Source organism: Pan paniscus, chromosome 23, assembly GCF_029289425.2.
Source record: "Pan paniscus chromosome 23, NHGRI_mPanPan1-v2.0_pri, whole genome shotgun sequence".
In the NCBI taxonomy this organism is placed as follows: Eukaryota; Metazoa; Chordata; class Mammalia; order Primates; family Hominidae; genus Pan; species Pan paniscus.
The window spans coordinates 49695379-49721239 of NC_085927.1; the positions used below are offsets into that span (position 1 = coordinate 49695379).

The window sequence follows — 25861 nt, forward strand, 5'->3', positions numbered from 1 at the left end:
TCTAAACATTTCAAAGTTTTGCCTTTTTACCTTTAAATCCTTAATTCATCCAGGTAGAGACCTCATTTCATTTTTACAATATGGATAAAAAATTATCTGAGTATTATTTATTGAGCAGTTCAGTTTTTCTCCACTATTCAAAAATGCCACTTCTGTCATTTACTGATTCCATAGTGGCCCAGGTCTGTTTTCTAGGGTTATGGTTTGTTCCATTGGTCCATGCACCTATCCTGCATCCATACCACAGTGTCATGATTAGTAAAATTTTAGTCTTGTTATTTAGAAAGGCAAACCCTCCACCTTACTCTATTTTAGGAACATTTTGGATACTCTTGAACTTTTGATTCTTCCAGGTAAACTCTGGAATCAGTACATCAAATTCAACTCTTAAAATCCTTTTTGGATTTTGATTGTAACTGCACTGAATCAGCGGTTCTCTACTGGGAACAATTTGGCCCCCAGGGGACATTTGGCAATGTCTGCAGACTTTTTTGATTCAATACAACAGAAAGGGATGTTTGCTAATAGCGTCCAGTGGGTACAGGCCAGGGATGATGCTAACTACCCTACAATGCACAGCTCCCACAACAAAGAATGATCTGTTTCAAAATATCAATAGTACCAAGGCTGAGAAACCCTCCACTAAATCTAGACAATTTGGAGAGAACTGACATGTTTACATTATTATTTTGATAAACATGGAATATCTTTCCATTTATATAGGTCTTTAATGTATTTCAATTAAACATTATAACCTACAGTGTACAGATTTTGTACTTCTTTTGTAAGACTTATTCCTAAATCAAGATTTTTAGCTATTATAAATGGTATCTTAAAAATTATGTTTAATATTTGTTACTGATATATAGAATATAACTTGATTTTATGTTTTGATGTTATAGCCAGCCATCTTTCTAAAACTCACTATTTTTAATATGTCTGTAGATCTTTTGAAGTTTTCTATATGAAAATCCTATCATTTACAAATGATGCTCGTTTCTTCCATTTTGATACCTACATTTTTAATTTCTCTTGCTTGTTTTACTGTGATGGCTAGGACCTCCACTACAAAGCTGACGTAGCAAGGAGAACTGATGTCCTTTTCTTCCACCTTATTCTAAAAGAAATAGTCCCACATTCAAATATATGGAAATTTTTTATTTATATTTTTTGTTAACTTCAAATTTAATGGTATTTTGGTAAGAAAACGTGTCCTCTATGAAACAGATTTTTGGAAATGTAAAGACTTCCTTTATAACACATATAATCAGTTATAAAATCCATACTTAAAAAAGTTTTATGTCCTTCACCTATCAATAAAGATGTTTTAAAATTATCTACTATGATGGTAGATATTTCAATTTATTCCTGTAGTTCTACCAACTTTTGCTTTATATACTTTGAAGTTATTTTACTGGGTATATTCACATTTGGAAATACTACATCTTCCTGGGAAATTGAGCATCTTATTATTATCCTTAATGCTCTTGGCTTTAAAGTCTCCTTTGTCTGTTATTAAGTACCTACACTAGCCTTCTTTTAGTTTGTATATGCCTGACTTACCTTTTTCCATACATTGCTTTCAATCTTTATGTGAATTTATGCTTGCAGCATATATCTGGATTTCTCTTTCCCCAATCTGATAGTCTCTGCCTTTTAATAGGTGAGTTTAATCTATTACTATTTACTGTGGTTATTAATCTATCTGGGCTTATTTCTATTATTTATTTTACTTTTTAATTTCCATTTGTTCCACTTTATGCTTTTTGCCCTTTGTAAAATTTTATTTTTTTCTCATTCTGCTTCTTCTTGCTACTTGTCTGGAATTTATGCACTCTATTTCTCTTCTTTTAAAGTTTATTCTTGAAAGTTTATCATGCACGTTTACCTTTAAAAGTTTACAGTCAAAGAATATTCATTACCTTCTCTTAAAAACACAAGGACCTTTAGAACACAACTCTGGACCTGCCCACCCCCACTTACATACCGTGGCTACCCACTATTCTAGTTGTCTTTTTCTTAACTCAAAAATTAGATTTATATATCAAATGTTTATTATACATACATATCTATATTTATGTGTGTGTTTACCATTTATTCATTATTCTCTCTTGAATTTTCAACTATCTTTCTGGAACAATTTTCCTCTTTTTGAAGTATACCCTTTAATGCAGGTCTCATGGTTGTAAACTCTCTTCGTTTTTTTATTCATCTATAAATAACTATTTCACCCTCACCCTTAAATCATAGTCTTGCTGGTACACAATTATAGGCTGTTATTTTCCTTCAGCATTTCTAAGATACTATGTCACTGTTGTCAGGCTTCTACTGTAGAAGATGAGAAGCTTTCTGGTACAGTAATTAATTGTCATTCCTTTGTAGCAGTATCCTCCATATGGCTTAATTAACATTACTTTCATGTTTCCCATGTTCTTTAGGCATATCTTCTAGCTCACTAAATACATTTTTTTAGTTCAGTAGTATTTCTCATTTCTGCAAGTTCCCTTTTTTCAAATTCATCCATTCAGTCCTAATAATCTCTTGATAACTGGTGATGCATGCGATTATATCCTTTATTTATGTAAATACACAGCTGTTCTGTATCTGACCTTTCCAATATCTACACTCTTTGGGGGATTAAGTATGTTCTTTGCTGCTTACCTCCTCCTGTTTTGGTGATACTGGATTTTGAGCTCATTGCTTGTCTTAAACTGGTGAAAATCCTATTGGGCCTAACTTATGAACTGAGTACACTTTCTCAACTCAGTCCCCTTGAGGGTCTGGGTTCAGCATAGTAACCAAGGCTTTCCTTCCCAATGCTCAAGACAGGCCCCAAACTCATTCTCTGATCTTGAGCAACTCAACCCCTACAGTTACCTGCAGCTTCCCACAGGCAGAATGCCAAGTCACTCTGACTTCAGCTCACATGTACTGTTCTTATTTTATTTTACATTTTTCAAAAAGAGAAACTTAGAGACTTCCCACACTTCTTGTGAGGCCAGTAGTGTCGCAAATAGTGTGTCACTTCCAGTCTTTGGTTATTGTGTAGTAAATGGAGTTCCTAGTCTCATTGCCTGAAGGAGACCTTTAATATTTTTTACTAAAAAACAGCATATAATTCCATTTTTATAAAAATAATTTCTCTCTAGCTATCCATCTCTCTATATGCATGTATAGATTTTTTTAAAATGCTGGCCAGGCATGATGGCTCACCCCTGTAATCCTAGCACTGTGGGAGGCTGAGGCGAGCAGATTGCTTAAGCCAAGGAGCTTGAGACCTTCCTGGGCAACATGGTGAAACTTTGTTTCTACCAAAAAAAAAAAAAAAACCCAAAAACCCAAATTTAGCCGGTGTGGTGGCACATGCCTGCAGTCCCAGCTACTTGGGAGGCTGAGGTAGGAGAATCACCTGAGCCCAGGGAGGTCAAGGTGGCAGTGAACTGTGATGGTGCCACTGTACTTCAGCCTGGACAACAGAGTGAGAGCCTGTCTCACAAAAAAGATGCCTAGAATTGCAATCATCTGATATTAATGATGGTTATTTCTGAGTAATTATATAACAAGCCTATATTGTTTTTACAAGAGTATAATGGTTTTCTGAAACAAAAATAAAAAAGAAACAGTTATGCACAGCCTAACAACAGGGTTGCTTTCTGAGAAATGCATTGCTAGGCAATTTCATTGTTGTACAAACATCATAGAGTGTACTTACACACATTGAGATGGTAGAGCTTACTATACACCTGGGCTGTATGATATAGCCTATTGCTCCTAAGCAATGAACTTGTATAGCATATTACTGTACTGAATGTGGTAGGCAATTGTAACACAAGGACAATTGTAACACAATGGTAAGAATTTGTGTGTCTAAACATATCTAAACATAGAAAAGGTACAGTAAAAATATAATCTTATGGGACCAGTATCATACACGCAGTCCACCATTGACTGAAACATCATTATATGACACATGACTATTCTGAGATGTTAACAGTGGTCGGTTTAGGGTGGTACAGATACAAATTATTTTTATATATTTATTTTTAAATTTAAAAGATCAGCTGTTTGACATTTATCAATGCAAATGTTTTAGTTACAACCACAGTTTGTACCATTAGCCCTGCCATCTCATCTACATGTGGCAAGGCAACCAAGCATGACTCCACATCAACTCTGTTAGTACAGAGCTCTTTGTAGGAAGTAACAACATCAACGTTGCTGTTTTTTATTATAAAAGCATGACAACTACTTTGCAGTACACCAAGTCCTCATTTAATGATGTCCATAGTCTCTTGGAAATTGCTACTTTAAGGGAAACAATGTATAATGAAACCAATTTTACCATAGGCTAATTAATATAAACAAGAACTAAGTTCCTACAGCGTATTTCTAGTCACAAAAATTTCACCAAACTTAAAAATAAAGACCAAAACATTTGGGAGGCCGAGGCAGGCAGATCACAAGGTCAGGAGTTCGAGACCAGCCTGGCCAATATGGCGAAACCCTGTCTCTACTAAAAAAAAATACAAAAATGAGTCGGGTGTAGTGGCAGGCACCTGTGGTCCCAGCTACTTAGGAGGCTGAGGCAGGAGAATCACTTGAACCTGAGGAGCATTGCAGTGAGCTGCAATCGTGCCACTGCACTCTAGCCTGGGCGACAGAGTGAGACTCTGTCTCAAAACAAACAACAACAAAAAAAACCAAAACACTTTTATTCTTCTTATTATTATTTTTTGAGATAGAGTCTTGCTGTGTCACCCAGTCTGGAGTACAGTGGCGTGATCTCAGCTCACTGCAACGTCTGCCTCCCAGGTTCAAGCAATTCTCCTGCCTTAGCCTCCTGAGTAGCTAGGACTATAGGCAACTGCCATCATGCCTGGCTAATTTTTGTATTTTTACTAGAGATAGGGGTTTCACCATGTTGGCCGGGCTGGTCTTGAACTCCTGGCCTCAGGTTATCTGCCTGCCTTGGCCTCCCAAAGTGCTGGGATTGCAGGCATGAGCCACTGTGCCTGGCCCACTTTTATTATTAAATGTTGAAATAAATGTGAGCTATACATACATTTAAGGAAGATTAGTAAAAATAAGTAAGATGATTCATGTGCTCCCTTCAGGGTCACAGGTGGCTGGAGCCATCCTGGAAGCTCAGGGCACAAGGTGGGAACCATCCCTGGACAGGGATGCTGCTTCATTGTGAGGTGCACTCACACCCACTCCACACTCACTTGGATTGGGACCATTGAGACATGCTGATTCACTCACCGTGCACATCCTTGGGAAGTGGGAGAAAAGCAGAGAACATGGAGAAAGCCCAGGCAGACAGAGGGAGAGTGCAAACTCCACACAGACAGGGACCTCAGCCGGGAATTGATGTTTTTCTCATCAGTTATAACAACATTGAACAAAAGGATGTTATTCAAGGACCTACTGTATAATTTTGGTTCAACAGCAATGATAGATTTCAGGGAAATTTTTCCATGATATGGAATGCTATTACATTTGACACAGACCAGAGTAATCCTTAATACAGGTAAAGTTCTGTTGCAAAGAATGATGCTAGCGAAGAGCTCTTTATGGAAGATCAGATGACCAACACAGGTAAAGTTTTGCTGGTCTGGCTGTAAGTAGTGCCTCTGGAGATCATTTTTGTAATAACTGTTGCCTCTACAAAAATGGCCTGACGCTTACAGCTGAGTTATAATTGTCCTTTTTGTATTGTTCTGTCTTGCCATCAAGCAGCAATGATCCTTCAGTCCATCTCTTCCTTCAAACTTCAAAAGCATCGAAACAAAAACCACCCAGGCTATCTACTAGAATTAAAACTTGGGAAAACATCCAAGAAAAGAAAAAAAAAAAAGAAGTAGAAGTGGTGATGTGTATATAACACCTTCTTTAAAGTGCCTCTTTTCACTTGCTGATTCACCATAAAGAAGGGAGGCACAGCTGTTTCAGCTCTAGGTCCTAAAGGCTGGAAATCACATTTCCTGCATTCAATTTTACATTTCGCTGTAACTAAATAACTTACAGACATCTTTAGACTCCTTCTAATGAAAATTTACCTGTATGATATCATCACTTGCCTCCATTTTCTCTAATGCAAATGTTAGTCAATTTCAATTTCTCTCTTCTCCAATACATCATCCACTTACCCCCATTGCCTCTCTACAGTCTATCTTTAAACACTACTGTTTCCTCATTTCTATAACCCTAGGAGCAGGTCCTGGATGCCTGGATTGAAACAACTGTCTCTTACAAGCTTCGTTCAATTTGTATCTCCTTCATTTCTACACAAAGCAATAAGAATTATCTTCCACAAATAGCTGTTTTCAGTAATAAGGAAGCTCAGTTCTGTGACTAAGCTAAACATTCCTTCTGTTCTCCAAGGCCTACAATGGTTCCTAGTTGCTACTCATATCAAACTGAGTTTATTAGGTCATTTATGAATTGCTCTGAGTACTCTCAGCTATCTACCCCTACTGTTTTACATATTCAAATTTATATTTTTATTCCATTTAGTCAGACAACTCTATATTACCATGCTTAATCTGTGTCTTGCTTGTATTCTTTACCATTATTGTAGAAATGATTTGTGGTCCTGAGCATTTATTCTCTCCATCTTCCTTAATAACAGAATCTCTTAACTTTCATCTGGGCACATGGTATTTCTCAACCTCCTTTGTAGCTAGGAGTGTCAGTGGGACTAAGTACTAAACAATAATATGTGAGCTAAAATGTTATAAGCAACTTTTAACAAGTGTCCTTGTTAAAAAAAAAGAAAGAAAGAAAAAAAAGGGAAGAGACATTCATATTTTCAATATCCCTTCCTTTCTACTGGCTAGAAGGCAGATGTGATGGCTGGAGCTCAAGCAGCAATGAATCAAAAAGTGGAAGTGGACCATGAAGTGGAACTTAAACGCTGAGTTTGGTGGAGCAATGAGACTCAAAAATAGCCCTGAAGCCAACAGTGTAGAGAGCCATATCAGTCATAGAACACCTACAAGAGAGTATTTCAGAAGAGAGAAATAAATTTGTATGTTTAAGCTGCTAGCACTTTTGTGGCCTCTACTATCATAACTTGTGGATGCACCTCCTTCTAACTAATCTACCTATCTTTGAGTTTTAATTTGCTACTTCTCCTGTCCCATTAAGAATGTCCCCCTCGTGGCCGGGCGCGGTGGCTCAACGCCTGTAATCCCAGCACTTTGGGAGGCTGAGGCGGGCAGATCACCTGAGGTTGGGAGTTCAAGACTAGTCTGACCAACATGGAGAAACCCCGTCTCTACTAAAAATACAAAATTAGCCGGGTATGGTGGCATGTGCCTGTAATCCCAACTACTGGGGAGGCTGAGGCAGGAGAACCACTTGAACCTGGGAGGCAGAGGTTGCGGTGAGCCAAGATTGCGCCACTGCACTCCAGCCTGGGCAACAAGAGTGAAACTTCATCTCAAAAAAAAAAAAAAAAAAAGAATGTCCCCTCAATTTCTTATTTTTTCCCACCCCAACTCCAAACTGTCAGTTTTCTTTCTTCCTTTAAAATACAGCTTCAGATTCAAATGCCTACATGGAATTGGTTAGTATTGCCAAGTTTACTTAATCCAATTACTCTTTTTTGAACACAAACACACACATCTGTATATCTAGGATGTATTCATATAGAAAGCAGATAAATGAAATAAAAATAACAGATTTTAAAACAAATTTACTACAGATTTTACATCCAAACATTCACTGTTCGCTTTAAATGGTACTCTTACTATAGATTTACAATAATGATGCCATCATTGACTAAAGCTTTTTTAGAACATCTTTTTTGTGAAACATACTTAAAAGCACATGGTAGCAAGATCTTGTCTCGAAAAAATATTTTTTCAAGTCAGCTGGGTGTGGCGGTGTGTGCCTGTAGTCCCAGCTAGTTGGTAGGCTAAGCCAGGAGGATTACTTGAGTCCAGTAGTTCAAGGCTGCAGTGAGTCATTATCACACCACTGCGCTCCTGCCGGGGTGACAGAGCAAGACCCTGTCTCAAAAAAAAAAAAAAAAAAAAAAAGAAAGGAAAAGAAAAAGCACACAGTACATCACAAGCTATAGCCTCCAATAGAGCAGAAATACAGTCAATTTACTTAACAGGCTTAGAACAATGTCTGGCATTATAGTGAGCAGACACTCAATATGTGTTTGTTGTATTAAAAAATAATAAATTGTAGCAAAACTTCATTTGAAAGTGGATTCACTTTTTTAAAATAGTCAAGTCATTCATAGCTCAGTGTAGTGAATGAGACATGTCATAAAGATGGAGAATATCATTTTAGGTTTAAAAACGCAATCTGTGGGGCTGGGCGCAGTGGCTCATGACTGTAATCCCAGCACTTTGGGAGGCTGAGGCAGGCAGATCATCTGAGGTCAGGAGTTCGAGACCACCCTGACCAACATGAAGGAACTCCGTCTCTACTTAAAATACAAAATTAGCCAGGCGTGATGGCGTATGCCTGTAATCCCAGCTACTCTGGAAGGCTGAGGCAGGAGAATCGCCTGAACCCTGGAGGCAGAGGTTGCAGTGAGCCGAGATGGTGCCATTGCTCTCCAGCCTGGACAACAAGAGTGAAACTCCGTCTCAAAAAAAAAAAAAAAAAAAAAAAAAAGTAATCTGTGACTACAAAACAATAAACTAGAATTTCTTGCATGAATCGTAAAATCAGAGTTGGGTTACTTCTGTATCAATTTAGGGATTCATTTCTTAAGCTTACGATTCACCAGGCCAAGTTTGCTCCAGTTTCAGAGCATCTACCCTGCTGTTCCCTCTGCCTGATATACAGGCACACCTTGAAGATACTGCGGTGGGTTGGGTTCCAGATTACTGCAATAAAGCAAATATTCCAATAAAGCCACTCACACAAACATTTTTGTTTCCCAGTGCATATAAAAGTTATGTTTACATTAGACTGCAGTCTACTTAGTAGACTAAGTATGCAATACCATGTTGCCTAAAAAATATATATACATAATTAAATAATACTTTATTGCTAATTTAAAAAGGCTAACAATCATCTGAGCCTTCAGCGAGTCTTCATCTTTTTGCTGGTGGAGGGTCCTGTCTCCATGTTGAGGGCTGCTGATAGATCAGGGTGGTTGCTGCTGAAGGTTGGGAAAGCTGTGGCAATTTTTTAAAGTAAGACAACAATAAAGCCTGCAACATCAACTGACTCTTCCTTTCACAAAAGATTTATCTGTAGCATGTGATGCTGTTTGATAGCATTTTACCCACAGTAGAACTTCTTTCAAAATTGGAGTCAATCCTCTCTAATCCTGCCACTGGTTTATCTACTAAGTTTATGTAATATTCTGAATTCTTTGTTGGCATTGCAACAATGTTCACAGCTTCTTCACAGGAGTAGATTTCAACTCAAGAAACCATTTTCTTTGCTCATCCATAAGAAGTAACTCCTCATCTGTTCAAGTTTGATCATGAGATTGCAGCAATCCAGTCACATCTTCAGGCTCCACTTCTAATTCTAGTTCTCTTGCTATTTCCGCCACATCTGCAGTTCCTTCCTCCACTGAAGTCTTGAACCCCTCAAAGTCATCCGTAAGGGTTGGAATCCACTTCTTTCAAACTCCTGTTAATGCTGAAATTTTGGCTTCCTCCCATGAATCACAAATGTTCTTCATGGCATCTAGAGTGGTGAATCTTTTCCAGAAGGTTTTTAATTTACTTTGCTCAGATCCATCAGAGGAATCACTATCTATGGAAGATATAGCTTTATGAAATGTATTTCTTCAGTAATAAGACTTGAAAGTTGAAATCACTCCTTGATACATGGGCTGAAGAATAAACACTGTGTTTTAGCAGGCACGAAAACAATATTAATCTCCTTGTACATCTCCATCAGAGCTCTTGGGTGACCAGGTGCATTGTCAATGAGCAGTAATATTTTTAAAGAAATCTTAAGGGCACTAGGATTTTGGGAATGGTAAAGGAGCAGTTGGCTTCAACTTAAAGTCACCAGTTGCATTAGTCCCTAACAAGAGAGTCAGCCTGTCCTTTGAAGCTTTGAAGCCAGGCATTGACTTCTCCTCTCTAGCTATGAGAGTCCTAGATGGCATCTTTTTCCAACAAAAGGCTATTTCACCCACATTGAAAATCTATTTAGTGTAGCCCCCTTCATCAATTACCTTAGCTAGATCTTCTGGATAACTTGCTACAGCTTCTCCCATCAGTACTTGCTGCTTCACTTTGTACTTGTGTGTTATGGTGACAGTTGCTTTCCTTAAACCTCATGAACCCACCTCTGCTAGCTTCAAGATTTTCTTCTGCAGTTTCCTCTTCTCTCTCAGTCTTTGCAGAATTAAAGACAGTTAGAACCTTGCTCTGGATTAGGCTTTGGCTTAAGTGATAATGGGGCTAGTTGGATCTTCTATCCAGACCATGCAACCTTTCTCTATAACAGCAATAAAGCTGTTTCCCATTCTTATCATTCCCGTATTCATTGGAGCAGCACTTCTAATTTCCTTCCAGAACTTTTCCTTTACATTCATAACTTAGCTAACTGTTTGGCACAAGAGGCCTACCTTTCAGCCTGTTTCGGCTTTCAACATGCCTTTCTCACTAAGTTTAACCATTTCTAGCTTTTGAATTAAAGTGAGAAACCTGCGACTCTTCCTTACACTTGAACACTTAGAGGCCATTGTAGGGTTATTAATTGGCTTAATTTCAATATTGTTGACCCTCAGGGACTAGGGAGACCCAAGGAGAGAGAGAGAGATCGGGATCAGTGAAGCAGTCAGAACACACATGACATCTATCAGTAAGTTCACTGGTCTTCTACAGCCATGGTTTGTGGTACCCCAAAACAATTACAACAGTAACATCTAAGATCACTGATCATAGATCACCATGACACATATAATAATAAGGAAAAAGTTAAAAATATTGCAAGAACTACCAAAATGTGACACAGACACAAAGTATGCACATGCTATCAGAAAAATGGTGCCAATAAACTTCTTGGGTACAGGATTGCCACAAACCTTCAATTTGTAAAATATACGTTATCTGTGAAGTGTAATTAAGCAAAGTGCAATCGATCGAGGTATGCCTGTATGTGGGTTGCTCCCTCACTTCATTCAGGTCTGTTTAAAGATTCACTTCCTCCAAAAGGCCTTCTCTCATTACGTGACCTAAAATAAACCCACCCCTGTCACTCTGTTCCCTGACCCTGCTTTCCTTTTCTTTACAGGACTTGTTATGATCTGACATATTTTATGCTTGTGACAGAGACATCCCAGTCTCTACCACTAGAACGTTAGTTCCATGATAAAAGAAAATTTATTTTACTCACTCCTATAGTTCCAAATTTCTGCTGAATATCCAAATTTTAAATAAATTCAATAATTATGTGTTTACAATGAAAGAAGAAAGAACTGACAAAAGGAAGGAAGAAGGAAGAGTAAGAAAGGTAACATCGAAGAAGCAAAAGTGGGGAAGAAACTCTGGATGAGTCATAATTGGTTATTCTTCTCTGTTACTCTGTTTTTAGCATCAGTTTGATTTAAAGGCTCCCATGAGAAAATTTCAGAATGAGTGGCTGTCTCTTTCGGAGATTTATTTCAAAAGAATCAGATCCCCTAAAGATCCCACCACTTTTAGAAGCAGGTAGGTAGTATTTGCTACTATAATTACAATGGCTACCCTCTTATAATGTCTCTCTCCAATCCCAAGTGTGGATGTTCACTCTGTGTCTCACTGGGTGAACATTTGAAACTCTTGATTAAGACAGAAAAGTACCTGAATGATTTTTAGCAAGCTTAACTTGTGTTGGTATTACTAGTAACACTGTTACATTTTTGCACTTAACTGACAGTTGGAATTATCTATTTGTACTGAATACAAAGGGACAGTTCTCTAAGTCACATTTCATTAATGTTTTTGCTTCCTCAAGCTGTCCATTTCTCATACACAACTTATCAACAGGGTTTCTACTGGAGAAGTTAGAGCAAAATGATATTTTTTAAAGTTTTAGCAAATTTGGTAGAAAAGATGATAGCATTTTTCTACTCATGTCTATTATAACATTATAAATAAATCCCTCTTTTATAAAAGTTCGGTAGTCCATATTTAAAGTTTTAAGCAAAGGAAAGGGTAAAAGGTATTGTCCTAGAATAATTTTAGAGCACTTTTAGGATTCTGAAGCATACTTTAGAAAATTTCAATTATTTGATTTATGTTACAGGATCAAAGAGACCTCATACGCACATATCTAGACACCTAGTCTTAGAAAACTGTACTCCTTCACTTTCCAGTTAAGGATAAAAAACTTAAAATTGAATCACGATGCCAAATAGGGTAGTCACTAGTTTAATACCTTAAAAGCTCAAAAACATTTTATTTGAATCAAAGATAACTGCATTCAGAAAACAGTCATAAAATTGGGCCGGGCACAGTGGCTCACGCCTATAATCCCAGCACTTTCGGAGGCCAAGGCAGGAGGATCACTTGAGGTCATGAGTTCGAGACCAGCCTGGGCAACATGCTGAAACCCTGTCTCTACTAAAAATACAAAAATTAGCTGGGCATGGTGATGGGTGCCTGTAATCCCAGCTACTCAGGAGGCTGAGTCAGGAGAATTGCTTGAACCCAGGAGACAGAGGTTGCAGTGAGCTGAGATAGTGCCACTACACTCCAGCCTAGGAGACAGAGCAAGATTCCGTCTCAAAAATAAATAAATAAATAAATAAAGCAAACAAACAAATAAACTTTAAAAAGGTCATAAAATCTTCTATTGAATATTCTTCGTTGTTGTTTTCTATAGTATGAAGCCTAATATGGTAATAGTAATACTAAATAATATTAATAATTTAGTACTAAAACATAATATTTTATATTTTTAAATCATTTTTAATGATACCTGTTGCATTTTAGGCCAATGTTCATTATACGTACTTTTATTATGTAACCTTCCAAACTTAGGAAGCTTATACTTCTTCTCTGAAGCAGAAATATCCGGTGTGGGGGCAGAAGTGCACGCTGTCAGTGAGTTACTTGAACCAAGTTGTCTTTTAGAAAACAATATAGAGTGGGAGGTACGCTGTCTAGTCCGACATGCCACTTCCCTCTCTTTACACAGCAACGGTTCATCCATCAGCAATGTGATGACTTGCTTAGATTTTTCCCGGATATAATAACCTGAAAAATACATTGACTCTGCTTAGAAACGGAAATACTAGTTAAGGCTATAATTAATTTTTTTTCTACAGAAATTTTTTTAAAAATAAAAATCTCAGCAGTGAAAAAACCTGCAGCAAATAAAGAACTACTGATAAGTATATTCCTTTTCTTATACTTTAAAAGGTAAATAAGTCATTAATATATGATAAAATTATATACTGGCATTACATTTTTCACTTTAAATACATTATTGGATTTTCCTTTTAAAAGCAATATATGGCTGGGTGCGGTGGCTCATGGCTGTAATCTCAGCACTTTGGGAGGCTGAAGTGGGCAGATCACGAGGTCAGGAAATCAAGACCATCCTGGCCAATATGGTGAAACCTTGTCTCTACTAAAATACAAAAAACTAGCTGGGCATGGTGGCATGTGCCTGTAGTCCCAGCTACTCAGGAAGCTGAGACAGGGGAATCACTTGAACTCAAGAGGTAGAGGTTGCAGTGAGCTGAGATTGCACCACTGCACTCCAGCTTGGCAAGAGAGCGAGACTCTGTCTCAAAAAAAAAAAAAAAAAGAAAAAGCAATAATACTTTGCAATAATCAAACAATATAGGCATACAAAGAAGGGGTATGAATTAGATCTAGATATACTGACCTAGATGTATGACCAGGACACATGGTTAAAGATTTAGAGTAACCTACACAATATGATTTGAAGCTGTAACATATAGAGGAAAAGAAATCACTATATATGTACACGGAAGAGAGAAGCAGATAAAGAAATACATACAACTGTGGTTTGAATGTATCCCCTCCAAAATTCAAGTACTGCCAATGTGATAGCATTAAGAGGTGGAGCCTTTAAGAGGTGATTATGCCATGAGGTCACCTCCTTTGTGAACAGACTAAAGGTCCTTATAAAAGAGGCTTCCCACAGCATTTGTCTCTTGCTTGCCTTCCACCATCGCCTTTCGGACCTTCTGTCACATGAGGACACAGCATTCCTCCCTTCCAGAGGATGCAGCATCAAGGTGCCATCTTGGAAGCAGACAGCAGCCCTCACTAGACAACTGAACCTGCCAGTGCCCTGAACCTGGACTCTCCAGCCTCCAGAACCATGAGAAAATAAATTTCTCTTCTTTCTAAATTACCCAGTCTGTGATACTCTGTTATAGCAGCACAAGCAGACTAAGACAGATAGACAGACAGGCAAGAATATAGGAAGGCAGGCAGGCAGGCAAACAGATGGCATACTCAGAATATTGTTAACATCTGTTACCTTCCAGGGGTACAGTTGGGGTGGGACAAGAAAAGGGAGAGCAATTGGCTTTTCTCTGACGTAACATCCTATCAAAACAATTTGCTGCTTTTTAACAGAGTGACAGAGCACAGTCAAAGACAAGAATTCTAGTGAGACTGATAGCTCTGTCCTTAACCATCTGTGTGACTTTCGGTCAGTCAGGTGGTCTCTATCTGGGCCTGAGTCTTCTATCTGAAAAGCAGCACAAGCAGTATCTGTATGGTTGAATTCCCAGATACAAAGGTACACTGTAACGTATAACTCACTTGAATATAAGGTATTACTATTTTTTCAACCTTCTTCCTAGAAAAACGATAAAGGAAATCACTTACCTTTCTCCATCTTGGGATGAACTCACAAACATGGCTTCCCAAGCCACCTTTCAAAAATAAACTGAAAAGTCCCTAATGATCCACTTGTATGTTCATTTTGGGCTCTAGGTGTGATGAATTAAAGTATTAATGTTTTCTAACTATAATTTACTAGCAGTGGAAGAGATGAGAAATGGTCAGATTTGGGGTATATTTAGATGACAGTGGCCAACAATGTTCTCTCACTGCGGGTCACTTCATTAAGGACTGGTGTGGACAGTGTCAGAAACTTTTGCTCAAGTTGCCATCTTTTCCAAGATTATTTTATCTAATCTCACTTCTTAGTTATTTCTTCCTTCCAAATCTACTTTATAACTGCTTCAAATCATATCATTCTAAACACTCTTAGCTTCCTATGATCAGTTTGCATTCCATAACACGAATTTCCACAATGTTTTGGGTAACCATTCAGTGTCGTGTGATAAACAGAAGTCAGCTGTGAATTTTAGCCTTTGGGAACAATATGTCAGACACTTATCTTTCCCCTGAAAAATGGACAAAGCTTGGTTTTGGAGGCACAAAGAACATGTTTTCCCATTTTTAACATCAGGAACTCATCTCCTTCCACCTTCCCCCTCATTCCTTCTATTCTAGCTACCCTGGTGCTTTATTCTGCAATCCCACCAAGCTCTTCATCTACTTAGAGCCATGTTTTGGCTGTTGCTTCTGCCAGGAACTCTTTGTGTGGCTCTATCCCTGATTCATTCAGGTCTCAAGTGTCACCTCCTCAGAGAATCTCCCTTCTGCCTACCCTTTCTAAAATAGCCCCACCCTCATCACTCTCTATTCCTTTATCCTGCTTTATTTTTCACCTTCGCATTTATCATTACCTAATATTATATATTTATTGGTTTACTTATTTATTGTTTCCTCACCAAAAATATAAGCTCCATGAGGGGCAGAGAAGTCTCATTTTAGACACTGATATCTTCAGTGTCTGCAAGAGTGACTGGCACACAGTAGATGCTCAGTAAATATTTACTGAGTGACCAAGGTGGATGGATCACTTGAGGCCAGGAGTTTGAGACCAGCCTGGGCAACATGGTGAAACCCTGTCTCTACTACAAACACAAAAGTTAGCTGGGCACGGTGGTGCACACCTGTAATCCCAACTACTCAGGTGGCTGAGGGATGATAATCGCTTGAACCCAGGAGGCAGAGGTTGCAGTGAGCTGAGATTGGGCCACAGCACTCCAGCCTGGGTGACAGCGTGAGACTCAGTTTCAAAAACAAAACAAAAAATTTACCGAGTGAATTAATCACAAAGGAATAAATTACCAAAAAGCTGCTAATTTTCTTCTTGACATAGTGTAACTGGAACCAGATTGATGAAAAATACTAAGTCAATTTACAACTTAGCTGCCTAAGGCAGTTGCTTGGCCTGAAATAATTTCTTGTAACACTGCTCTCATTAAGTTAGAACTAGAAATTATAGAATAGATATGAAATATTCTCCTTGGAGTCTGTGTGGATTGGTGGGATTTGAGGACAGCTGCAATAGTTCTAAGAGACAAGCAGTTACACCAAGCAAAGAGCCAGTTGCAATAGTGGAGGACTTCTCCCCAGATCATCAGAGCCCCTCCCTGAGGTAGGAGTCAGCAGCACCAGGAAGATCAGGCCACAGCAGTTCACCAAACATAGGGAATAAATCACCCAGAAGTGAGCTTCTGCCCACTACCCTAGCTTCCTATCATCCTAGAGAAGGTACTAGAAATACTAGATACTAGCCTGGCTGTTCAAAAGCATCAAAGTTGAAAGTGAGAAAATCTAAGAAGAACGTAATAAACCTGCTTCAAGGATGAGTTAAATAACAACAACAGTAATAATTAGCACCTTCTTACTACTAAACAATATGTTTCTGAAAAGAAAGGGAGGACAGCATACTAACAAAGAATAGTACTGGAAGTAGAAAACTTAGGCAGCAAAATTAAGAAATGGAGTTGGAAGTAGAAAACATGGATTCTCTGAAATCAGAAATTAAACTAGTCCAACAGATCAATACCCAAGGATATTACATAAAACACGTCAAGATAAAAAGGTTGTTAGATGAGGTGCAGGTTAAAGTGAAAATAAAGCTATATACAGTTTTAATTGGGAATCTTTTGGCTCTAAGTGACAGAAACTCCATTTGAACTGGGTAATGCAAAAGCTAGGGAAAACCAGGGGTTGCAACTGAGCCTCAGGTACAAAGGAAGCCAAGACTGGAAAACTACCAGGACATCTCTCCCCTGCCATCTCTGCTTCTCTAGGAAATGCTTGCATTTTCTCTTCTTGCAAGTTGGCTTCTCTTATCTGGATGGTTATGGCCACCAACAGCTCTAGATTCACACTGCCACCTGAGAAGTCTCCCTCTTCAAATTTGGAGTATCAGGAGAAGGACTCCAACTGACCCGGCTTGAAACAGTCACATGCCCATCACCATGGCCATAGGGTGTGATGCTACAATTGGCAACCTCAATTAGAGCACGACAGGGGAGTGAGGGTAGGATCCAGGTGATAGAAAAATGAACAAGTAGACAGCCAACTTGAGGAGTCCTCCCAAACAAACAAAGGACAAGGAAATCAAATTAGTAGAGCAACTATGCAAGAGATCAAGGTCCAAGGACATTCATTTATGCAGTCCATTAACAATTTCTGGAATACTTATGTTTCAGGAAGTATTCTAAGCAATGGGGGTGCAAGTCAGAAAAAAAGAGACAAGGTCCCTGCACTTGTGACACTTACATTGTAGTTGGTTGAAACAGCCAATAATCATAAACAAGATAATTTCAGATAAATGCTCTAAAGGAAATAAAGAAGGGTGATGTGCCGGACTTTAATTTTGGGTGTGGTCGCGGAAAGTCTTGCAGAAGAGGTAACATGGCTGAGTCTTGAATAGTAAGAAGCAGCCAGCTCTGCACAGACATTAGGGCAGAGTGCGCCAGACAGGGAACAGCTCCAATTTCTTCAGGAAAGCCTTCCACGGACAGTGAACACCCTCTCCCGCTGTGCCCTATGCAGACATGGGCCTCTGACTTGGCCAGGCCCTGCTTTCAAACACTATCACAGTACCTTACCCTTGTCCTTCACAGCACTTCCACAGTTAGTCATCGCCCATTTGGTAACTGTCTTTTCCCTCCAATTAACTGTGACATCCACGAAGTCCAGACTATGCTTGTTTAAGAGACACTTAAGAAAAGTTTATGAAATGAATGAATATGCTGAGGAAAAGTTTTCCAAATGCTGAGGAGAAATCTACATTTTTTTTTTTTTGAGACGGAGTCTCGCTCTGTTGCCCAGGCTGGAATGCAGTGGCACGATCTCGGCTCACCGCAAGCTCTGCCTCCTGGGTTCAAGCGATTCTCCTGCCTCAGCCTCCCGAGTAGCTGGGACTACAGGCGCCCGCCACCAGGCCCGGCTAATTTTTTTGTATTTTTAGTAGAGACGGGGTTTCACCATGTTAGCCAGGATGGTCTTGATCTCCTGACCTCATGATCCACCCACCTCGGCCTCCCAAAGTGCTGGGATTACAGGCGTGAGCCACCGCGCCCGGCCCGAGAAATCTACATACATTTACAGCTGACCATCGTGTAAAGAGATTGCAAATATGGTAAATTCAAAGATCTTTGGCACTGAGATGCACCACTAGGAAAAATATGTATCAGAAGATCTTTCTACTAAAACACGTGCTAGGCTTCAAACAATCGTAAAAATCTTAATACTCCTGTCTCTATTCCTGACCTACTGCCCTACCAAAATCTACTCTTCTTCCCATATTCCTTTCTCGGTGACTTTTATCTCTACTCTAAGTTAGAAATATGAACATATACCTCCCAAATTCAGTTATCCATGTCTATTGACTATACCCACTAATTATCTTCCAAATCCATTCTCTCCTCTTCATCTTGATTCAGACCTTGATCATTTGTTGCCTGTGGTGTCCTAAATTACTTACTTAGCTTTAGTCTCCCTTCCAATCTACCCTCCACAATGCCTTCAGGTAACGCGGTGGGGGTAGAAAGGGAGGGGAGAAGTATCTAAAATATCTGATCAAGTTTCCAGGATAGAAAACCTTCAGTTGGTTGCAGTGAGCCGAGATCGCGCCATTGCACTCCAGACTGGGCGATGAGAGCACAACTCCGTCTCAAAAAAAAAAATCCCTCCAGTCAAGTTGACACAGTAAGTTCATGCTTCAAAGTATCCCCCTGTTCTATTCCAAATACACAGCAATAATAGACACTGCCAGTCTCAAAAACAAGATAAAAACCCCCACGAAGCAGAAATATAACAGAAATGAAAAAGCAGTGAGCGAGGCTGAAGCCAAGGGCTGCTGGGCTCTTGATCTGCCAGCCCAGAGTTCAGCTCCTCAGGTGTTAGGAAACCACAGCTGGTCTCACTCTTTAATGTTATGGGGGCAGTGTTTGTGAGAGAAGCCTGGGAAGAAAAGGAGAAGAAAAAAAAAAAATAGCCATCAACTGCTTCCCGGGATACAACTTATTTGTGGCTGTGGATCTAAAAGCAGGAGGATACACATGCAGTCTTAATACTTGGAACTAAATGAAGCCACCTGCTTGCTCAGCCCCTGGGTCTAGGACATTCTAGTATTATCACAGGGCATGTGCCCCAAGCCACCTTTATAAGGCCTGTACAGGAGGGAGTCTAGAAGACCTGGGTAGAGGGAACTGGAGAAACCTTTATTTTATTTAAAAAAAAAAAAAAAGGAAGAAAATGAACATGAGTGGCTGTGGGAAAAAATCTCCCACTCAAAATAGCCTAAACACTAAAATTCTAAAATACACACTTTTAAAATCTAACGATAAGAAAGTCAGCCAATGAAATCAGCAATCTATGTAAGACCTCAAACTATAAGAATCCCAGAAGAAAAGCTAGAAAACACCATGCTGGACATTGAACTTGGGAAATAATTTATGACTAAGTCCTCAAAAGCAACTGCAATAAAAACCAAAAATTGACCAGTGGCACCTAATTCAACTAACGAGCTTCTGCACAGCAAAAGAAACTATCAGTGTAAAGAGACAGCCTATAGAATGGGAGAAAATATTCATAAACTATGCATCTGACAAAGGTCTGATATTCAGAATCTATAAGGAACTTAAACAATTAAACAAGCAAAAAACAAATAACCCAACTAAAAAAATGGGCAAAACATGCACAGATACTTCTCAAAAGACATACAATTGGCCAAAAAACACACAGAAAAAATGCTCCACATCACTAACCATCAGAGAAATGCAAAGCAAAACCACAATGAGATACCATCTCACACCAGTCAGAATGGCTATTATCAAAAAGCCAAAAAACAACAGATGCTGGTAAGGCTGTGGAGAAAAGGGGACACTTGTATACTACTGGTGGGAATGGAAATTCGTTCAACCATGGTAGAAAACAGTCTGGAGATTTCTCAAACAACTGAGAACTGGATTCAACCCAGCAATCCCATTACTAGGTATATATCCAAAAGGAAATACATAATTCTGCCAAAAATACACATGCACTTGTATGTTCACTGCAGCACCGTTCACAATAGCAAAGACGTGGAATCAATCTAGGTGCCCATCAATGGTGGATTGAATAAAGAAAGTGTGGTACATATACCACGAAATACTATGCAGCCATAAAAAAGAATGAAATCATGTCCTTTGCAGCAACATGGATGCAGCTGGAGGCCATTATCCTAAGCAAATTCATGCAGGAACAGAAAACCAAATACTGGATGTTCTCACTTATAAATGGGAGAATGGGAGCTAAACATTGGGTACCCATAGACATAAAGATGGCAACACCAGAAACAGGACTACTGGAAGTGGGAGGAGAGAAGGGAGGCAAGGGCTGAAAAATGCACTATTGAGTACTATGATTAGTACACGGGTGATGGGATCAATCATACCCCAAACCTCAGCATCACACAGTGTATCCAGGTAACAAACCTGCACATGTACCCCTTGAATCTAAAATAAAAGTTAAAATTGTAAAAAAAAAAAAAAAATCAGCAATCACAATATAAATCCACACCAAATGAAATCAATGTTTCTATAGGATCTTCTATGGAATCTATATTCTATGATTTGAAAACCCTCTAACAAAGATTTTTAAATAAAGAGATTAATACATGACGCATATTGACAACAAGGAATATAAAAGTATAAAACAAAACAAAGGCAGATATGAAACAGGAACAGATGGATATGAAAAAAATCAATTAAAAATCCTAGAAATGAAAACTACAGTCATTGAGATTTTTTTTAAAAAACTCAACATCCAAGATAAAAACCAGACTAGAACAGCTGAAGATAGATTTGGTAATTGGAGAACAGTACTTTATTTATTTATTTATTTATTTATTTATTTATTTATTTATTTATTTTTGAGACAGTCTCAATGTCTCAACCTGCCACCTAGGCTGGAGTGTAGTGGCACAATCTCAGCTCACTGCAAACTCCGCCTCCTGGGTTCAAGCAATTCTCATGCCTCAGCCTCCCGAGTGGCTGGGATTACAGGCAGACACCACCAGGACTGGCTAATTTTTGTATGTTTAATATCTTTGCCATGTCGGCCAGGCTGGTCTCCAACTCCTGGCCTCAACTGATCCACCTGCCTTGACCTCCCAAAGTGATGGGATTACAGGTATGAGCCACCGTGTCCAGCCAACAGGAGAACAGTACTAAGGAATTCTCCCAAAATACAGCACAGAGAGGCAACAAGATTAAAAAGATTAATTAAAAGTCATAAAGAACAGATTATAGGCCCTAATATTTGTCTAGAGGAAGTTTCAAAAGAAAATTAAGGTAATAGACAAAAAGCAATATTCAGAGACAAGAGTTGAGAATTTTACAGAAAAGACATAAATTTTCACGTCAAAAATGATCTCCAAAGACGAAGTAAGATAAATAAAAATAAATCTATACCAGAAACACTTTAGAAAAATAGAAGAATATTTAGGATAAAGAGAAAATATTAAACCTACAAATTCCTTCTTTGGGTTTATAATAGCATACTTGCCATTCAGTCGGCCCATCAGCCATTGTCAGCAAATGCTGATTTCCCACTTCCACCACAGAAAGAGAAGAAACTGAGATACAAATAAAGTATCCTCAGCCCTCCAAACCTGGTAAGGGAGGTCAAGGTGTGAATCAATAATTATGGCAGTGTGACAGGGCTACAATGTATACGTGGACAAGGTGCTAGGGACAAGTAGAGGGTGACCACTTAACTCTACAGGACAGTAGAAAAGACCTCCTTTTCTACTGGCTCATATCTGTAATTCTAACATTTTGGGAGGCCGAGGTGGGAGGATCACTTGAGGCCAGGAGTTTGAGACCAGCCTGGGCAACATACAGAGATCCCTTCTCTACATTAAAAAGAAAGAAAGAAAGAAAATTAGCTAGTCATGGTGGCAAACACTTGTAGTCCCCACTACTCAGGAGACAACTTGAGACCCGGAGTTGGAAGCTGCAGTGAGCTGTGATCACACCATTACACTCCAACCGGGGCAATGGAGTGAGAGCCCATCTTCTAAAATAAATAAATAAATAAATAAATAAATAAATAAATAAATACGGACCTTCCTAGTGAGTATCTGAATGGAGCTTTATTTGAACATGAATATCTGTTCTAGGAAATGAAAATAATAAAAGTTAAAATCTATCAAGAGCTGATAGTAGTAACTAATATCGACGGGTAACTTACTATGTGACTAACTCTCAGACATATCTCTAATCCTCACAACCATCCTCAGAGTTAAGTCCATTTTACCAAAGAGAAAAGTAAGGTTTAGGGTGATGAAGTAACTTTCCTGAAGTCATAAAGCTAATAAACTAGAAAGTGGAGGTTGGCTTTAATTTCTTTGACTGACCTTAGCATATACTTACCAGTGATTTCATTTGATGAGAACCTTGAGAGAGAATAGTTCTGTTGACACAGCACTGAAAGGACTAAACTGGTTGCTTTCCCTTTTTTGTTTACTGTGCTTTGTCGTCCATCTGAGTACAATAAATAAAGAGCTCCGTGGGAAGACTAGCCAGCTGGGTAAAAGTCACATTTAAGCTTAAAAGAATTCATGCTTTGCTTCTTGCTATCATGATTACCAACAGGATTACATTTGTTGAAAAGGAACACAAGGCTAAATATTCAACTATTTTAAATAAAAGTTTTTGGTTTAAATTCACAATGATACAACTTCTAACAACAAGGCTTATGATGACCTAAAGCCTGTAACATATGTTTGTTAAAGGAAACTATTTGTTCATCAAAAATATTTGTTACACGAAATTACATTTGCTCACTTAAGCTATAAATGAACTCAGAAGCCTGTGTTAATTAACCCACCAACAATGAGTGCATTGAAATTGCACTAATTTATTAATCTAATCCACCATCATATATTAGGTGGGTTCACCGATTAGAGAATTCTGACTCTCGATGTCTGACACTAGTCTGAAAATTAAATCTGATCCACTTTTAAGCTAGATTGTTTCCTATAATGCTTGGCCCCTGTATCATACTACTAGGAACTGCCTCATATACCCCAAATCCATCCCTTCTGTAAGTGTATTAATGCCCCCAAATTTTAGTTATTTGGCTTTATAGCCTTGACATGGCTAATCAACATCTAGAGCAATTTAAAAAATATTTTCTATTTTATTTTTCTTGAATGTATTTTTTCCAGATATCTTGGCTTTATTCAATTCATTATAATTGCCTTGAAAAGGAAGACCTCAGACATTGCTTTTTCCTTCTATTCCTAGGGTTCCCGCTTTGTCTAAACCTTTTTCAAGGGCCAAATACTTGATGTTTTCTCTCTTTCTATGAGAATCTAAACTCAAAAAACAACCTCCCCCCACTGCCCAACAAAACCTAGTGTAAATATAAATAAATGTATTATGTCTTCCAGAGTATTTGCCTTTCATATTTTAATTTATATCTCATCTATAGCTTAAAGGCTTAGTTCTTAGTCTAAGATATTCAAAATCTGGTGAGCAAATAGGTAGGCAACTGGTATGAGCACATCCCTGAGTGTTGGAGGATACAATGGGAGAGGATACAATGGGGAGTATTATACTAATACAGAAATCAGTCATTAGTATAAATGTGAAGCACCTCATTCCTAAATTAGGTGACTGAAAATGAAAATGAAAAGCTACAATGGCAGGAATATCACCAATGAATGCTACTTCTAGTAAAATCACTTTTTTTTTTTTTTTTAGAGACAGCGTAGAGTGCAGTGGCACAATCATAGCTCACTGCAACCTCAAACTCTTGGGCTCAAGCTGTCTTTCCACCTCAGCCCCCCTATTAGCCATGCCTAGCTAATTTTCTTTTCTTTCTTTTTCTTTTTTTTTTTAATGTAGAGACAGGGTCTCACTATGTTGCCCAGGCTGGTCTTGAACTCCTGACCTCAGGAAATCCTCCCACAGTGCTGGGATTACAGGAGTGAGCCACCACACTCAGCCTAACATAACTTTTAATAACAACATTGAAATCTGTCTCTTTAAAATGTGGCCCTCTTTTTAAAACTATACCTTTAATTGAAATGTATGTGTGTATGTGTATATGAAATAGTTTATTTAAATAAAATTAATTGCAGTTTCATGACTTAGCTAATTGAGAATTAAAAAAACACACAAATCTATAATCCATACAATTCCTAGAATCTGAATTGGTTTTAAAAGAATACTGTAATTTGTGTAAATAATTTGATGATATTTTAAAACTTTCATATTTGATTAGATATTTTTCAGATAATTTTAATTAAGTTCACACTAGTATTTCAGTGAAACCCCATTTGGATATTTTTAAGACTCAACTAGGAGAGGCTGTTTAGTATACTAATAGCATATGACTAAATATCAGGATATATTATTTAGATGAGTTCTAATTGTGTTCAGCCATAAATTGGATATGTAACCTTACCTAAATAACTTAATATCTCTGAGCTTTGCCTCCAAGTCTCTGTAAGAGAGAAAATACCTGCTCTTCATTTTTCATAAGATGCTTTAAGGAGATCAAACAAGATCATGCATATGGAAATACTCTATTATTAAAATCTAATAATTCTCAAGCAATTGGATACCATACAGATAAGAATGAACTCTATCTCTATCTCACAATATACACAAAAGCTAATTCTACATGGATCACAGACCTAGTTAAAACTATAAATATCTGGAAGAAAACATAGAACATATTCCTTGGGATAGGCAAGTTTCTCTGACAAGGTAAAAAAGGCATTAACCATATGTATTAGTCCACTTTCACACTGCTGATAAAGACATACCAAAGACTCGGCAATTTACAAAAGAAAGAGGTTTAATGGACTTACAGTTCCACATGGCTAGGGAGGCCTCACAATCATGGCAGAAGGCAAGGAAGAGCAAGTCACATCTTATGTGGATGGTGGCAGGCAAAGAAAGAGAGCTTGTGCAGGGAAACTCCCCCTTATAAAACCACCATATCTTATGAGACTTATTCACTATCATGAGAACAGCACACAAAAGACCTGCCCCCATGATTCAATTCCTCCCACAGAGTCCCTCCCACAAGACATGGAATTCACGATGAGATATGGGTGGGGACACAGCTAAACTATATCACCATAAAAGAAAAACAGATTGAACTTCATGAAAATTACCAACTTAAAACTATTTTTACCCCATGTTCTCCTACAAATAGATCTTGAGAGCTTGTTTGGAGGTCCTAAAAAGGGAGTGCAGCTACTCCTATACCCTTGACCAAAGAAAAATCCTCTTCTATCAGCAAAGGTCATCCTCTTTGACCAAGAATCCAACTTTAGGAGAGACACATACAGCGGTGAGGAAGGAAAAGGACTCCTGCCTAGCCAGCCAGATTGCCCTCACATCCAAAATGACAAACTTCTACTCATCATAAGACAACATTAGAAATGGAAAAGACAAGCTACAGAATTTTTGTAGCTTGTAGGATGGCAGAAAATATCTATAATATGTCTATCTGACAAAGAACTCATATCCAAAATATGTAAAAATTCCTAGAAATCAACAATAAAAGATAAAATG

General features: G+C 38.3%; 1 protein-coding gene across 17 annotated transcripts in view; it reads right to left on the reverse strand.

Annotated features, from left to right (window-relative positions):
- ENTHD1 (ENTH domain containing 1) overlaps nt 1-25861 on the reverse strand; it is a 151100-nt gene that overhangs the window by 105993 nt on the left and 19246 nt on the right. For 7 of the 17 annotated variants that reach the window (XM_003821621.5, XM_055106070.2, XM_055106064.2 and 4 more), the window contains one exon: nt 12936-13178. The exons of 4 other annotated variants lie outside the window; for them this stretch is intronic. In XM_003821621.5, coding sequence (XP_003821669.2) covers nt 12936-13178 — 243 coding nt within the window. Of the gene's footprint in view, nt 1-12935; nt 13179-22699; nt 22811-25861 lie in introns of all 17 variants that reach the window. 6 more of the 17 variants (XM_055106067.2, XM_055106061.2, XM_055106069.2 and 3 more) reach the window with 1 other exon arrangement.